At 48.0% G+C, this 17,026-nt stretch overlaps 1 protein-coding gene across 5 annotated transcripts in view; it reads left to right on the top strand.

Moving 5' to 3' along the window:
- The window catches only part of trbd (ubiquitin thioesterase trabid), a 36,936-nt gene extending 20,233 nt beyond the window's left edge, over window positions 1-16,703 (top strand). For 4 of the 5 annotated variants that reach the window (XM_028310079.1, XM_028310076.1, XM_028310077.1 and 1 more), the window contains exons 8-19: window positions 540-687; window positions 2,371-2,456; window positions 3,450-3,563; window positions 5,815-5,943; window positions 7,417-7,558; window positions 9,600-9,618; window positions 9,775-10,671; window positions 11,428-11,536; window positions 13,204-13,336; window positions 14,168-14,261; window positions 14,343-14,491; window positions 16,550-16,703. In XM_028310079.1, the coding sequence (XP_028165880.1) occupies window positions 540-687; window positions 2,371-2,456; window positions 3,450-3,563; window positions 5,815-5,943; window positions 7,417-7,558; window positions 9,600-9,618; window positions 9,775-10,671; window positions 11,428-11,536; window positions 13,204-13,336; window positions 14,168-14,261; window positions 14,343-14,491; window positions 16,550-16,625 (2,096 nt within the window). In that variant the 3' untranslated portion in view covers window positions 16,626-16,703. Of the gene's footprint in view, window positions 1-539; window positions 688-2,370; window positions 2,457-3,449; window positions 3,564-5,814; window positions 5,944-7,416; window positions 7,559-9,599; window positions 9,619-9,774; window positions 10,672-11,427; window positions 11,537-13,203; window positions 13,337-14,167; window positions 14,262-14,342; window positions 15,822-16,549 lie in introns of all 5 variants that reach the window. The other variant, XR_003656242.1, reaches the window with a different exon arrangement.
- Window positions 16,704-17,026: the final 323 nt, after the last annotated feature.

Raw genomic sequence — 17,026 nt, 5'->3', positions numbered from 1 at the left:
GTGCCTCATAGACTGGGGAACAAAACCGCACCTGCACTCCATGTTCAAGCCATCCAAGAATCCCCACCTGGCCATGCGAGGCGTTGACCTGTAGCCTTATTCACGTAACAAAATTTCAACAACAAAACACTCGAGTTGCGATCCTATCGAGTAATCGTTCTATCAAAATGACCCTTGTGAATGCGGATTTAGAACTGTTTTTCAATAGGACGACTTCAGAACGTCAGCGAGATCTTGACTGTCAAAATACGTGAAATAGGCCACTGACCTATTCATCTCTTGATGTTAGTAAAGCCTGGTCCGTGAGCACGTAGAATCCCGTCCAATGACCCCAAGCTACCCATCCTTATCGCTCGCGCGTAATTATATTGCTGTCGCGACTGTGCGACGCGCGCCCGCAGTGAGTGTGCGAGCGCGACAGCAACATAATTACGTGCGAGCGACAAGGATGGGCAGCTTGGGGTCATTGGACGGGATTCTACGTGCTCACGGACGAGGCTTTAGTGCGGCGAATGTTTGCAATATGTATTCTCACTCAGGCGTGGTGGAAGGCGACCCGCGCTGCGTGGACGCGTACCTGGCCAGCGGCGGCGACCCGGCGCGCGCGCTCACGCCGCACGAGGTCGCGCTGCTCAACCGCGCCTCCGCCTTCGACGCCGGCCACACGCTCGTGCACCTGGCCATAAGGTACACACACACGACACATAGATAGAATTAAGGCCCGGTTTCCACCAAAGCGGAACGGAGCGGAAAAGTTTCGGGTTCTCATTTTTTTATAAAAGACAGCGGCGGCTGCGCGGCTCGGAGCATAGAAGAGATTTGAAAATAATGAAATCTGATGGGTTATTTAAAACACTTCTCTGTTCCGTTCCGCCTCGGTGGAAACCGGGCTTAATTCATGCAGCTGTTTCTAAATACAACCGTGTGCAAGAATTTATTTCTGTATCTATCATGAAAACTTCTAAAACGCTGTTTCCACGTATCTTCATCGTCGAAGAAGAAAACGAAGATCGAAATTGAAGATGCCGTATCGCCAGTTGCGCGCGCAGACCTCGGTAGAACCATCCATATTGGTAACAAAATGAATGGTTCCCCGGGGCGTGCGCCTGCCCACTCATCGCTCGCTGTGCACGCTCCAGGCTCAAGACAACTATGACGTATTTTTGACTTTTTGTGTTATTATACCTTATAGATCGTTGCATCCAAGAAGACGCGCCCCACCAATTTTTGGTCGAGGGAAGCGCGGGGTGCGATGAGTTTTGATCCGAGCAGTCCGAGCGTCATTATTGTAGTGTGCGTGTGGTGCACTCATGGATAAGTTAGCGTGTACCACTAACACTCAAACATTAGCGGAAGAATGGTGGGGCGCGTCTTCGTGGCTGAAACAATCTATAGTGTATGGAAACTGGAAACATTAAATTTTCGGATCATCATCATCATCCCAGCCATAGTTTCCACCCTCTATAGTTCTATACCAACTATTTCATGCAGCTATTTCATGATAAAACCGTGTGCAAGAATTTATTTCTGTAGCTCCCATAAAAACTAGGTACTAAAACGCTGTAACTTCATCGTCGAAGATGAACGAAATCGAAGATGCCTTGTCGCCGACATCACTGTTGCGCGCGCAGGCCTCGGTAGAACCATCCATATTGGTAACAAAATGAATGGTTCCCTGGGGCGTGCGCCCGCCCATCATCGATGGCTGTTCACGCTCCAGGCTCAAGACAACCCAGAGCCCCGATTACGGTAACTTTTAACGTCTACAATCCAGACGCGTTTCTGATGCGTTTCTGATTCTGCAATACGATTGGTCAAAACAGCTGACGTGCGCTGTTGAACGACCAATCGTATCGCAGAATCGAGAAGCGTGTCTGGATTGTTGACGTTAAAAATTACCGTAATCGGGGCTCAGTTCTGCAACTTCAACTGTTTTTCTATGACGTATTTTTGACTTTTTGTGTTATAACTTGTAACGTTTTTAAATTGTAAATTGTATTTGTGTATAGTCTGTTTCGACGTGATATTTTTTGTATTGAACAAATTGTTGACAACATTGAATTAATATGATATAATTGCGGTAAATGTGTGTGTATTAATTAACTGTATTGTATTATGCCTACATTATGTGACTATATTAGTGACTTATGGTGATCTTATGTGACTTTTTTGTACTTGATGCCTAATAATTATCGAAACTATAGTAGGTATTTTATAGCTAATCTGAACTATCTCACCTCTAGAATTTATGATTTTCAGAAAGTCTGATTGAAAGGTTTTGATAGTTCGGCAATAAATAAATGTTTTTACTCATGATTTCTTTGCTTTTAATAATAATAATAGTAAATGATGTAAATGTATTTATTTCAGATTTCAAAGGCAAGACATCTTGTCGACGTTATTATCCCGGATATCGGGCGGCGGGCCCGGCCTCAAACGTTCCCCTTCCTACATAGGTAAGCTTTTTTTACACGTTTTTTCCTTACTATGGTCAAAAAACGATTCTAAGAACAATTATAACTTCCTATTAAGTTATTCGCACGTCAGCTAAGGCACTTCGTATTCGTTCAGCCGAGCCAAAGTAATTATAAAACATCTCAATCTCTCAATACTTTTCAAGGCGAGAATGAACAAACACTCACAGGAGTCATAGGGCAGGTATGTACCGACTACCGTCCTGGATTGCATCTCACTTAACATCAGGTGCGATTGCGGTAATACCTCGTTCATTTCAGTCGAAAGAAGTTTACTGCCGGACAGAAGCCTCCCTCATGGTTTTCCACAAAGACCGGTCCTGCGCTGCCCAAATGAGGAGAGAACCAAAGTGACTGACATAGCCCGCAGAATCGCTAAAATCATGTGGCTTGGGCGGGGCGCATAGCTCGCAGAGCTGATGGCCGCTGGGGCAGAAATGTTTTCGAGTGGCGACCACGAGCCGGAAGACGTAGCGTGGGCAGGCCTCCCACTAGGTGGACCGACGATCTATCTGGTAAAGGTCGCAGGAAAGAAAGAAAGAAAAACATTTATTTGGTTCCAACTTAAAATATAACACACAGATAACAAAAAAGAAGTACAAGTAGTTAGAACCAAAATTGGCCACCGCTCAGCATGTGTCATGCTCTGGAATAGTAAATAAAACCCAGAACATGACGCTGTTATTCTGCGGTGACCATTTTTGGAGAGAGCTGGAATACTCGCCTATAATTAATTATTAACAAACATGAGACAACTCACAAAAAAACAAACAAAAGAGAAAAAACAAAATAAAAAATACAACATTAAAAAAAAAAGTAAATATGTAGATGATGCCCAACATTAACCGTCTCAGCCATGACACTGACTGTCGGTTGTTGTAACAATAAGATATTTGCAAGAGGGCGCCACCATGGCGGTGCCTGGATGCGGGCAAACAGCTCGTTCTGCATAAAACAAAGTATGGTTGTTTCCAGCGCCGGACCTGGCGGCGGCCATCCGGCGGCACATGGCGGGCTGCGTGCGCCACAAGAAGGGCAGCTTCCCGTGCCGCTACATCAACGAGCTCAGCACCTTCGCGCTGCCCGCAGGTACGCTGCCTCCGGGACCTATTCTAAATCCTATTCTAGTTCGCACTCATCGAGTCGCTTACTCGAGTGGCGAGTCATTTATACAGGGTGTTGATTTCAATCCTCGCCATATTTAGGGAGTTGATTTAGTAGCTTATTCTGATCACGAATCAGTAAAAAAATTGACTTGGAAAAAAAATTAAAACGAACTTTTAGTCAGTCAAAGAAAAATACCTAATTTACACTACCTACTTTACTTGGCTTCCTTCAGTAGGCTATCCGACATAATAAGCGAGCAATCCGCGTAGCTCGATGGTGCTGCAGTGTAAACATATTGCAGTATTGTGAGCCATAATACAGTTGATGTCGCACGGAAAATATTCGATAAAAATTCCACTTTCGTTTGTAATTTTTTTTTGGTGGATAATGCGTGTCATAATAGATCACCTAAATAAATATGGCGAGGATTGAAATCAACACCCTGTAGATCGTTTCATCCACGAAGATGCGCCCCGTCACCTTTTGGTCGAGAGAAGCGCGGGGTGGGGGTCTGATCCGAGCAATCAGAGCGTCATTATTGTAGTGTGCGTGTACAACAATAATGACGCATTCATGAGTGCACATGCGCACTACAATAATGACGCTCGGATTGCTTGCATCAAACTGCCCGCACCCCGCGCTTCCCTCGAACTAAAAGTGGTGGGGCGCGTCTTCGTGGATGAAACGTTCTATAAACGTAACTAAACATGTGCGAACACCAAAAACATAGTCTATTAGATTACATTTAGTAATTCGTTTGTCGAGCCGATCCATTTTGTTATATTTTAACAGGCTATTGGCACCCCCCACCCGTCTCTGTCCACACACTCACCTGCTAAATGAGTCCGAACCGGGCGGTTTAATCGAGTTCATACAAAAAATCAAAATCAATTTATTTGCTTGATTACAAATTTAATATTTATTTACAAAAACTAATTAATATTTAAAAAAAAAAATTTTATGACACAGAGAACAAGCAATAACAGTACATTTGACACAAAAACATAATACAAAACCTAATACATTTATACACAGGTAACTTAATCGATTTGAGATCGTCAACGATTACTTATGCATGTCGTATTTTAGTGTAGGTACAGTTATTTAAAGTCTATCACAGACGAGGACTGTGACGTATATCGACTCATTAATTTGGAGATTAGTGTGCCGAATCGACTAATCCCCCTTTGTTGTTCGTCGAGTCATTGATTTACGGTGCCGTTAAAATCAATTTGGCACGTGCACGCGGCGTCGATCGAAGAGTATTGTTGATGTTGTTATTATTATAGCTTTTGGCCCTTGTTTCTTAAACGCGCCAAGTCTCTAAGTTTTCATTTATTAAATAGAAAGCCACGTTTCAAACAATTTATCTGACGGAATCATAAATTATGAGACTTTACGATGTGTTTGTTCTCCGTAGCTGTGTTATGTAAATAAATAAATTGTACTCGAATTTGTAAGCCATTCTACTTCTAGTAAACAGTGTGTTGTATTATTGACAAATCTACGTAAGGCCAAGTAATAATGGTACACACAAATTTTCGCCTTTATAATATTAGTGTGGTGTTCTGTAAATTACTATTTTAGTTACGTGTGCATTTTATGAATTTGTAAAAGATTGACAAAGGAATAAAAATGTTTTCGAAACGATAATATTTAAGCTTGGCTTGATAATATTTAATAATAGGGATGCTTTCTAGGTAAAAAAAGCAACAGTTTGGATTAGTCCGTCGGCTAACTTGTCAAAAAATACTTGACACTTATATTTCACTTTTACAAACTAATGAAAATTTAAGGAGATAAAGTGCGCCAAAGTTTAATAGAAGAGGCCCGTGACGTCAAGGCGTGTTTAAAAGTCTAGCACTTTGTGACGTCACGCGGATCTTCAACGCATCATAACTTCGGAATTACTTGTTTGATTGACAAACAAAAATATACGTGTCCAATATTTTTTTATAATGTAATGAGGACTATCGTTTTAGCGCTCACCAGTTAGCGCCACTGTAGAGTAAGGTCCTGTCACTTGCTAGTAGCGAAGACAGTGGCACCAACTGGTGAGCCGCGAAAGTGGTAGGAGGACTATCGTATTTGCACTCATCAAGATGGCGCCACTGTAGAGTAAGGTCCTGTCAATCGCCAGGGGTGCCAACTGTTAAGTATAAAAACGATAGCCCTCATTGACAGAATAAAAGTTTTTCTTTTTAGGAAATTAGCCTATTGTTTATTTGTGCAGAGATCGAGGAGCTCCCGGCGGCGATACAGGAGCAGCTGTTCTCCGAGCTGTTGGACCGCGACGCGCAGCAGACGTTGGAGGCCGAGCCGCCGCTCATCAACTGGAGCCACGAGCTTTCCGTCACGCTGGGTAACTCCCGTCATTCTCCTCCACAATAAAAATAACATGTATTGCATGTTGTGTCAGCCTATAATTGTTGTTGCATTGTAACTTCATTGTTCATAAATTGTTATTTTTAGGTGTACATGTTGTTATGTAACAATGTTGGTAGACCTAATAAATAAATAAATAAATAAATAAACTTTATGTCCAAGGGTCTAAGGTTCAAGATTACATTAATGACAAGGATGCGTGGTCAGTCTAGTCTGCGCATACTTTATTTATTTATTTTTCTTTATTCAGAAAACCACAGCTCTTTATAATATACAAACATGTATTTTTGTTCTTACAGCCAATAATGGATTCTATATATTATTACAATCTCGTAAAAAAACAGTCAAAGGGGCAAAAAAGAAACATATTGCTTGCTTTGCTTGAAACGCTTGCATGCAGGTTGTGTGTGCGTCCAGGCACTCTTTCAAGAGGGAGATTTGCGACTTAGTAGGTAAATGAAAACACACGCACACGCCATCACACACACACACACACAACCTGCATGCAAGCCTATGTTTCTTTTGTTCGTTACTTGAATTTAGTAACTGCTGGCGATTACATAGTGGTGACTAAATTTGTTCTGACGTTTCTTTTGTCTCGAAGCCTAGTTGGGCTCAAAATATGAGAGACTTATGTCCGTTTTCACCATCAATCCCAAATTTTTAAGTTACCCATAGGGGTACCATAGGGTAACACATAATATGAATTTTGTTTTCATAGGGGTCACTTAAAAATTAGGAATTGATGGTGAAAACGGGCAAAAGACTCCTTAAAGGGCTAGGACCTTTTTGTAAAATGTATTTTTAATGTCCATCCATAAGTGCTCAAACTTGGTTTAAATTGAGTGAGAGATATTTTATTCAATGGCACACGTCGCTAGCCACCTGCGTGGCACAGTGACGTCTGACGTGTCACGCGGATGGCATAGCAAGCGTACGCTTGCTAAAGCCATGGTTGGCTGCTTTGGATTCGGTGGAAAGGCGTGCCAGGAGACTAATCGACAGCCCGACCCTTGTTGAAGCGTCGCTCCAGGAACTTACCATCGCAGTAAAGTTGCTTCTCTAACGGTTTTCTACAGGCTACAGTTCGGAGAATGTGCGAAGAAATTATACTACCTAATTCCACCAGCCCCCTTCCATCACCGGGGAACCAGACGCAGGCTAGCGTACATAGTCGACATTCCACCAGCTCGCACTAAGCGTTACGACGACTCGTTTATAATGCGAACAGCTAGGGACTGGAATTCGCAGCCTGCTGCTGTATTTCTTGAACACTATAATCCGGGCGTTTTCAAGGCGAGAGTGAATAGGCACTTACAGGGCAGATATGTACCATCCTAGACTGCATCTCACTTAACACCAGGTGCGATTGCGGTCAAATACCTGCCTTGTCCAGCATTAAAAAAAATAGTCATCAGGTGCTGACGTCACTTGTGTCTTGTGTCGGCAGGGTCGCGGCTGTACGCGCTGTGGAACCGCTCGGCCGGCGACTGCCTGCCCGACGCCGTGTGCCAGGCGGCCTACGGCGTGTTCGACCGCCACAACGCGCTGCGCGCCGCGCTCGCCGACTCGCTGCACCACGCGCACAGGAGGCGAGTACTCACACAATAGACAGTTTGACACCATACCTCAATAATTCAAAACCACAACTTTTTTTAAAAAGACCCTTCATTCTGGTCTTAAAAACTTAATTAATTTCAAATTACCTGTAAATTACGATTTTTGTTCGCATTGTGATTGAAAAAAGTAGTTTAATTGAGTTGAAAAAATAGTGACGTCACTTGCTTGTAGTGCCATACAAAATCTATGGGAGAGTTTCGTTTTGACAGTTTTAAAAAGTACGTCAATTGATTGGTGGTGTCAACATGTCTATTCAATTCAATTTATTCATTTAAAGATAACAATGATCCACATGGTTAGTAAATGGGTGCCTTATACAACTATGTTAGTAATTTATTTATTATAACATACGTCCTCGCCACACCTCCGGCTTCATGTCTGACTCCTTCTCAGTCTCAGCAGTACGGCTCTGGAACGGCCTTCCGGCGAATTTGCGAAAAGCAACCTCCAAATTTACATTTAAAAAGGCTCTGCGCAATTAATTTAAAGACTAAAACTTTTTTCTTATCTCTGACATGTGTTTTGTGTACGCCGATATTATTATTATGTTTATGTATCTAGGTGTATGTCTATTATATTAATATGTATTATGTTATTATTTTATCTAATGCTATGTAAGTATATTAATTAAACGTCATAGGTATTTATTGCACCGCCTTAGTCTCTCTACTCGACCTGTGGTTGACTGGCAGATAATGCCACCTGGCATTAAGTCCGCCACTGTACAATTGTATGTGCAAAAGTGTAAATAAATAAATAAATAAACATACCACTAATTATCCAACCCGTTCGGTAAGAAGTAGCCGAAGGAAATGTCGGATAATAGGCAATGACAACATCATCGTCTCAGTCACAGGACGTCCACCGCTGAACATAGGCCTCCCCCAATGCTTTCCATGTTGCCCGGTTGGTAGCGGCCTGCGTCCAGCGCTTTCCTGCTACTTTGTGATGTCGTCGGTCCACCTTGTGGGTGGACGTCCCACGCTGCGTTTTCCGGTACGCGGCCTCCACTCCAGAACCTTGATGCCCCATCGGCCGTTAGTTCTGCGTACTATGTGCCCTGCCCATCGCCACTTCAGCTTGCTAATCCGTCGGGCTGTCAGCGACTTTAGTTCGTTTACGGATCTCTTCATTTCTGATTCGATCTCGCAAAGAAACACCGAGCATAGCCCTCTCCATAGCACGCTGTGCAACTTTGAGCTTCTGTATAAGGCCTAAAGTGAGAGGCCACGTTTCCGAGCCATAAGTTATCACTGGTAACACACATTGGTTGTAGACTTTCGTCTTCAGGCACTGGGGTATTTTGGACGAAAAGATGTTGCGTAGTTTCCCGAACGCTGTTGAAGATGTTGCGTAGTACGTTTACGGATCTCCTCATTTCTGATTCGATCACGTAAAGATACAATGACAATTGTGTCCAATCTCCATCTTTTGTTATAAGATACACTATACAAGAATGCATGGTAAATTCAGTGAACTGCTCCTGAATCGAATGTACCTACTACTGCTATTTCTATTTATTTATATTAACCGGCAGATCGTGGTGACTGAGTTTGTTGCGGCGCTTCTTCTCAGCACTTGCCAAATGTTGGTCTCGAAGCGCTGGTAGGGTAAAAAGATTATGAGACATGTAGAGGCTCCTTAAGAGCAAAATGACGATTTGTAAGAACTATTTGCCGTATGGTGACGGCAGAGTAGAATACATTTGTCACCAACCCCTACTCTTCCCGCGGGTGTCGTAAGAGGTGACTTAGGGACTACACATCAAACAGAGAATGGGCAGCAGCGCTCTCTGAAAAACATCAATCTTTTAAACTGCGATCTCCAACCCGCCTGCCAAGCGTGGAGATTATGGCAAAACCCTCCACTATAGTGGAGGAGGCTCATAGTCCAGCAGTGGACTGTAAAGGGCTGTTGATGATGAAGAACTATTTATTAGTCTAAACAAATAAAGAAATTTTGACTTTGACTTTGACTTCGAGTGTATGGTGTAACGTGCAGTTATGTCGGCAGCTTCTACAGCCGCTGGCAGGGCTGGGAGCGCGTGCAGGCGGCGCTGCTGCAGTACGCGCCGGACGAGGCGCAGCTGCGCGCGGAGTGGGCGCGCCTCGTGGCCGCCGCCGCGCGCCCCGGCACGCCGCTGCACCAGGTACGCATCGTGACCCGCGCCGTGGGTCACCGCCGGCAGGGCTGGGAGCGCGTGCAGGCGGCGCTGCTGCAGTACGCGCCGGACGAGGCGCAGCTGCGCGCGGAGTGGGCGCGCCTCGTGGCCGCCGCCGCGCGCCCCGGCACGCCGCTGCACCAGGTACGCATCGTGACCCGCGCCGTGGGTCACCGCCGGCAGGGCTGGGAGCGCGTGCAGGCGGCGCTGCTGCAGTACGCGCCGGACGAGGCGCAGCTGCGCGCGGAGTGGGCGCGCCTCGTGGCCGCCGCCGCGCGCCCCGGCACGCCGCTGCACCAGGTACGCATCGTGACCCGCGCCGTGGGTCACCGCCGGCAGGGCTGGGAGCGCGTGCAGGCGGCGCTGCTGCAGTACGCGCCGGACGAGGCGCAGCTGCGCGCGGAGTGGGCGCGCCTCGTGGCCGCCGCCGCGCGCCCCGGCACGCCGCTGCACCAGGTACGCATCGTGACCCGCGCCGTGGGTCACCGCCGGCAGGGCTGGGAGCGCGTGCAGGCGGCGCTGCTGCAGTACGCGCCGGACGAGGCGCAGCTGCGCGCGGAGTGGGCGCGCCTCGTGGCCGCCGCCGCGCGCCCCGGCACGCCGCTGCACCAGGTACGCATCGTGACCCGCGCCGTGGGTCACCGCCGGCAGGGCTGGGAGCGCGTGCAGGCGGCGCTGCTGCAGTACGCGCCGGACGAGGCGCAGCTGCGCGCGGAGTGGGCGCGCCTCGTGGCCGCCGCCGCGCGCCCCGGCACGCCGCTGCACCAGGTACGCATCGTGACCCGCGCCGTGGGTCACCGCCGGCAGGGCTGGGAGCGCGTGCAGGCGGCGCTGCTGCAGTACGCGCCGGACGAGGCGCAGCTGCGCGCGGAGTGGGCGCGCCTCGTGGCCGCCGCCGCGCGCCCCGGCACGCCGCTGCACCAGGTACGCATCGTGACCCGCGCCGTGGGTCACCGCCGGCAGGGCTGGGAGCGCGTGCAGGCGGCGCTGCTGCAAATCAAAATGGAGAAGTTTCGTGATGTTGAAAAAAATATATCTTACTGAAAGGGATTAAAATATAGACCAAAATTAAAAAGACGGTGAAGTTTGTTTTTAAATCCACTTTTTCGCGTGGAACTCAAACATAGGCGATGCGTTGAATTCACGCCAGTTCACGCCACTCGTTCTAATTTCAACCACAACCCTGGCGCGTTGTCGCGATCGACACTTACTATGTCAAAGTCTTCTTCTTCTTTTTGTATATGGCCAGGTCTAGGATATGTCAAAAAAAAGTTACAAAATAATTTTACTAAGAAAGAATCTTGAGTGACCTTGGCTGAAAAATTAAAAACTACTAGATTTTTTAAAATTTGATCTGTCAACAGCACTGGACCAGGGGTGATTCACTGTTTGTACTACCCCGAATGAGTGCCGTGACGTCACCGATCAAATGGCGCGAAATATTTGTTATGCGCAACTTTGGGGCCTTGTAACTTCTGTATTTGTAGAGATATTTTTTCATGATTATTTCACAATTATTATTGGTTTTACTTATATTTTCAAATTTTATTTTAAAAAAAAACTTGGAATCTTCTCCATTATGATGATGACATTTGTATTTACAGTTTCAATTTTGCGTGTCGTATTTCCATGTCCAATTATGTTTCCATTACCAGTATCGTCATTTGTTATCGTTTCCAGTTGCACGTGTTTGTGCTGGCGCACATAATGCGGCGGCCGATCATCGTGTACGGCGTCAACGTCGTCAACTCCTTCCGCGGCGAGGCGCTCGGCTTCGCGCGCTTCCAGGGTGAGTGCGGTTAATGTTGCTAAAGCCTGGTCCGTGAGCACGTAGAATCCCGTCCAATGACCCCAAGCTGCCCATCCTTGTCGCTCGCACGTAATTATGTTGCTGTCGCGCTCGCACACTCACTGCGGGCACCCGTCGCACAGTCGCGATAGCAATATAATTACACGCGAGCGATAAGGATGGGTAGCTTGGGGTCATTGGACGGGATTCTACGCCAGGCTTTATCAGAACACTGGATCGATTGTCACTTATTTGTGTTATATCGTTGACTTTCGTCCTGGCTTTTCCTATGTCGAAGTAGGCAAGAGCCTTTATTTGTGTTTTTCTAGCTTTTAAGATATCCAATTTTAGATAATGTCACAAATACATTGTCATAAAATATTACCTAGATATATTGTACCTAAAGTTTGTATCTAATGGAGCGACATTGTCATCTTAACAAAGCTCCTTAAATAAAGAGAATAAAAACTTTGACTGAAGATGAAGATCGAATACAAGCTACACCTGCGGCGTTGCTTCACCTCGAAGATATCGACGCTGCGTGGCCGCCAGTAGCGCGCGCAGGCCTCGGTAGAACCATCCATATTGCGATTTTCAATGCGAATTCGCTCTAAGTACACTGTGTGACTTTGTTGGTGTACTTAATGAATTAAATATTACAAAGCTGTTTGGTTTATTGTTCGTTTCATCCACGAAGACGCGCCGCACCATTTTTTGGTCTCGGTCGCGCGGGGTGCGGGGAGTTTGATCCGAGCAATCCGAGCGGCATTATTGTAGTGTGCGTGTGCACTAGCGAGTACCGATAACACAAAGATTAGAGGAAGAATGATGGGGTGCGACTTCGTGGATGAAACGTTCTATAGCGACTGACGTTCAATGCAAACTCGCACTAAGGCACACTGTATGTGACTTGGTGTACCTGATAAATAAAATAAAATAAATATAAAATACTAGCTTCCCGGCCGCGGTTTCGTCCGCGTGGAATTTTGTCTGTCACAGAAAAACTTAATCGCGGGCGTCCCTGTTTCAAAAACCGGGATAAAAACTCTTCTATGTCCTTTCCCGGGACTCAAACTATCTCTATGCCAAATTTCATCAAAATCGGTTCAGTGGTTTACTTTTGCATCTAAATATTTATAACTCAAAGGTGACTGACTAATTGACTGACATAGTGATCTATCAACGCACAGCCCAAACTACTGAACGGATCGGGCTGGAAATTTGGCATGCAGGTAGATGTTATGACGTAGGCATCCGTTAAGAAAGAATTTTACGAAACTCCACCCCTAAGGGGGTAAAACGGGATCCACGCGTACGAAGTCGCGGGCGGCCGCTAGTATTAGTATAGAAGTATAGACTTGTTGGCGCTTCTCGAGTCCTCGGGCTTCATCGAGATCGATCGGCCATCATCGGCTCCGCGCGAGGCGCCGGCACACTCCGTACGTGCCCGACGCCCACTCAGCCTCACGACCGCCACCGGTGTCAGACGCGGCCCTCCCACGTAGGCGCGAACTAGCGATATATTTAATCATTACACCTATGAAATACAGTCCGCCTTTAATTTATATCTTAAGTCTAGTAAGACCCTAACAGACTAGTAGATGGATTACAAGGCTGTTTGGTTTCCTTCGCGTTGCATTGTGAGTGAACCAGGCCTGATGTTGTAGGGATCTACTTACCGCTGCTGTGGGAGCCGGAGTTCTGCTCGCGCTCGCCGCTGTGCCTGGGCTACACGCGCGGACACTTCTCCGCGCTCGTGCCGCTCGAGCCCTACTCGCAGCGGCACACATACATCTGCCGGTGAGTCCAGTCGACACGTCTTACCCTCGAGATGCAAGGGTTTCAAGGCAGTGGCGGCGTAGCATGGGTTGGCACCCGGGGCGATCACCCCCCTCCCCCCCGTCATAACTCCTAAGACACCCCCTGGTACCCCCCAGGATTTTTGGGGTTACCTACCGATTCGAAGATTGAAAGACATTCACACCCCCCACCCCCCCGTATCATGACATAGACCGCAGATTTGCCATGCAGATATGCCAGTGAGTACTAATCTGCGCGTGTGTCACCCCCTGATGGCGGACCGCCCCCACCCCCCCCCCCATTACGCCACTACTGTTTCAAGGAAAGGTTACAAAAAAGGAAACAGAAGAATCAAGCTTTCTTCTGGTTCCTTTTTTTCTCATTTCTCAGGGTTTGCATGATCTATTTCAGATTTTATTTTGGGTTTCCATTGTCAGTAACATTTTTGTAACGTCCGATTTTGCGTTTGAATAGAATATAATAGAAAAACCTTTATTTGACACGAAAATACAAATGAAAATGAACAAATAGAAGAGAAGACACAAAAAAAAAACACATTAAACACACAACATTACATTAGACAATACATCAGTCTCGTGCCTAAAAGGCCCCCGCTCAGTATTAATCGAAACGTGCGTGTAAGCGTGTCTCGACACTGGTTTTCAGCGGGTGCCTCTGTGCCATGGTGTGACGGTTTAATGTCCCAAAATTAAAAAAAAACTTTTGATTGCCTTTCAAAATGGCACAAGGCAAACGTGGAAACACAATAGCCATAGAGGAGAAGAAGTCAATCATCTGACAGTTCACGCCACCATCTATGTTCTTTTGCAGAGAGCAACAAGAAGAGAACGAGGAGATGACATTCCTGCCGCTGACGGACTCCGAGGGGAAGCTACTGCCGGTGCACTTCCTCACCTGCGATGAGGTGAGAGCTCGATCGGCGCAATTGAAGTTGCTTATGGTCATGATCATGGTCATGATTCTAAAGTGCCATTAATTAATACAGATGGCAGACGAAGAAGGCGTGGTCCGGCGTTGGCTGTCGGCGTGCGTCACCAGCGGCGGCGTCCTGGCGGCGCGGCAACAGCTGCACGCGCGCCCGCTGCTGCAGGCCCAGCTGCTGGAGGAGTGGCTCAACCACTACCGCCGCCTCGCGTGAGTGCGGCACACAGCCCCTAGCGTCTAGTGTAGTGCGAGTGGCGTGTGTACCAGCGGCGGCAGCTGTAGCGCGCCCGCTGCTGCAGGCCCAGCTGCTGGAGGAGTGGCTCAACCACTACCGCCGCCTCGCGTGAGTGCGGCACACAGCCCCTAGCGTCTAGTGTAGTGCGAGTGGCGTGTGTACCAGCGGCGGCAGCTGTAGCGCGCCCGCTGCTGCAGGCCCAGCTGCTGGAGGAGTGGCTCAACCACTACCGCCGCCTCGCGTGAGTGCGGCACACAGCCCCTAGCGTCTAGTGTAGTGCGAGTGGCGTGTGTACCAGCGGCGGCAGCTGTAGCGCGCCCGCTGCTGCAGGCCCAGCTGCTGGAGGAGTGGCTCAACCACTACCGCCGCCTCGCGTGAGTGCGGCACACAGCCCCTAGCGTCTAGTGTAGTGCGAGTGGCGTGTGTACCAGCGGCGGCAGCTGTAGCGCGCCCGCTGCTGCAGGCCCAGCTGCTGGAGGAGTGGCTCAACCACTACCGCCGCCTCGCGTGAGTGCGGCACACAGCCCCTAGCGTCTAGTGTAGTGCGAGTGGCGTGTGTACCAGCGGCGGCAGCTGTAGCGCGCCCGCTGCTGCAGGCCCAGCTGCTGGAGGAGTGGCTCAACCACTACCGCCGCCTCGCGTGAGTGCGGCACACAGCCCCTAGCGTCTAGTGTAGTGCGAGTGGCGTGTGTACCAGCGGCGGCAGCTGTAGCGCGCCCGCTGCTGCAGGCCCAGCTGCTGGAGGAGTGGCTCAACCACTACCGCCGCCTCGCGTGAGTGCGGCACACAGCCCCTAGCGTCTAGTGTAGTGCGAGTGGCGTGTGTACCAGCGGCGGCAGCTGTAGCGCGCCCGCTGCTGCAGGCCCAGCTGCTGGAGGAGTGGCTCAACCACTACCGCCGCCTCGCGTGAGTGCGGCACACAGCCCCTAGCGTCTAGTGTAGTGCGAGTGGCGTGTGTACCAGCGGCGGCAGCTGTAGCGCGCCCGCTGCTGCAGGCCCAGCTGCTGGAGGAGTGGCTCAACCACTACCGCCGCCTCGCGTGAGTGCGGCACACAGCCCCTAGCGTCTAGTGTAGTGCGAGTGGCGTGTGTACCAGCGGCGGCAGCTGTAGCGCGCCCGCTGCTGCAGGCCCAGCTGCTGGAGGAGTGGCTCAACCACTACCGCCGCCTCGCGTGAGTGCGGCACACAGCCCCTAGCGTCTAGTGTAGTGCGAGTGGCGTGTGTACCAGCGGCGGCAGCTGTAGCGCGCCCGCTGCTGCAGGCCCAGCTGCTGGAGGAGTGGCTCAACCACTACCGCCGCCTCGCGTGAGTGCGGCACACAGCCCCTAGCGTCTATAGTCTGGTCTGCGAGCACGTAGAATTTTGTCCAATGACCCCTAGCTACCCATCCTAATCGCTCGCGCGTAATTATATTGGGATGGGTAGCTTGGGGTCATTGGACAAAATTCTACGTGCTCACAGACCGGGCTTTAGTGTAGTGCGAGTGGCGTGTGTACCAGCGGCGGCAGCTGTAGCGCGTCTACATCACCACATGCTATGTTTATTGTACAGTCGCAGAATGAAAAGGTTCGTCACCTTAGTGTCGGTTTTCGCTTGCACTAGGTACTACCTGCCAACATAACCGTGCAAGAAACAGTGCTGCTAACATTTAAATAAATATGACGTTTGCTAACGAATAAGGTTTTGCTCTTTTATTTTTCTATCCCATCAGTGCAATGTTACAAAATGTCGTTTTTTTTATTTAATAGATAATGGCAGGTTGAACCAACAAGAAGTTTTTAGTTTATCAATCATAATAATCTTCTTGACAAGTTAAATCGTCAAACAACTTTGAACTGAATAATTTTGAACTTTACTGACGAACAGTTAAAGATTATTTTCTCTAACTCGAGATTATTCTGTAACATAATTTCAAAAGGTAATATGTGCTCGCGATTCGTTGAAGGAATCAATTTGAAAACTGACGAACCTTTTCATTCCGTGACTGTACATTAAACATTGCACAAGTCAACTCAAAGTTTTGTCTGTTGCAGACAACAGACTCGCGGGCCGTTCCCGCCGCGGCTGCCCAACGAATACTCCAGCGACCCCGACACCGACGACGAGTGACGCGCGACGCTCGCCACGCGACACAACACTACACGCGCGTGACGACAGGCAGGTGGCAGACACCGCAGGAAATATACAGGGTGGAATTTTGTAATGCCACCTGAAGGGAAAGTACTCTTAATACTGTAGATAGACATTTTTACTCAAAGAAAACATTGCTTTATTTTTGAAAAGAAATAGAACTGCATTCAAAGATTACCAAAAATTTGCTTGCTACACCCGGGAATCGAACCAACTAAAATATGTTAAAAATTACACCCTGTATTTTTATTGAATCGATCGTTAGGGTTAAGTATTAGGATGAAATCTCTCAAACAAACTTGATAAATCAAATGAATGGAAAACCATGAAATCTTAAATTATTGTAATTATTTACAGAAAAGTGTATGGCATGGGGGTAA

This window comes from Ostrinia furnacalis, unplaced genomic scaffold (genome assembly GCF_004193835.3).
Source record: "Ostrinia furnacalis isolate ACB-3 unplaced genomic scaffold, ASM419383v2 OfSCF2887, whole genome shotgun sequence".
Classification (NCBI taxonomy): Eukaryota; Metazoa; Arthropoda; class Insecta; order Lepidoptera; family Crambidae; genus Ostrinia; species Ostrinia furnacalis.
This window is presented reverse-complemented; position numbering and strand designations above follow the sequence as displayed.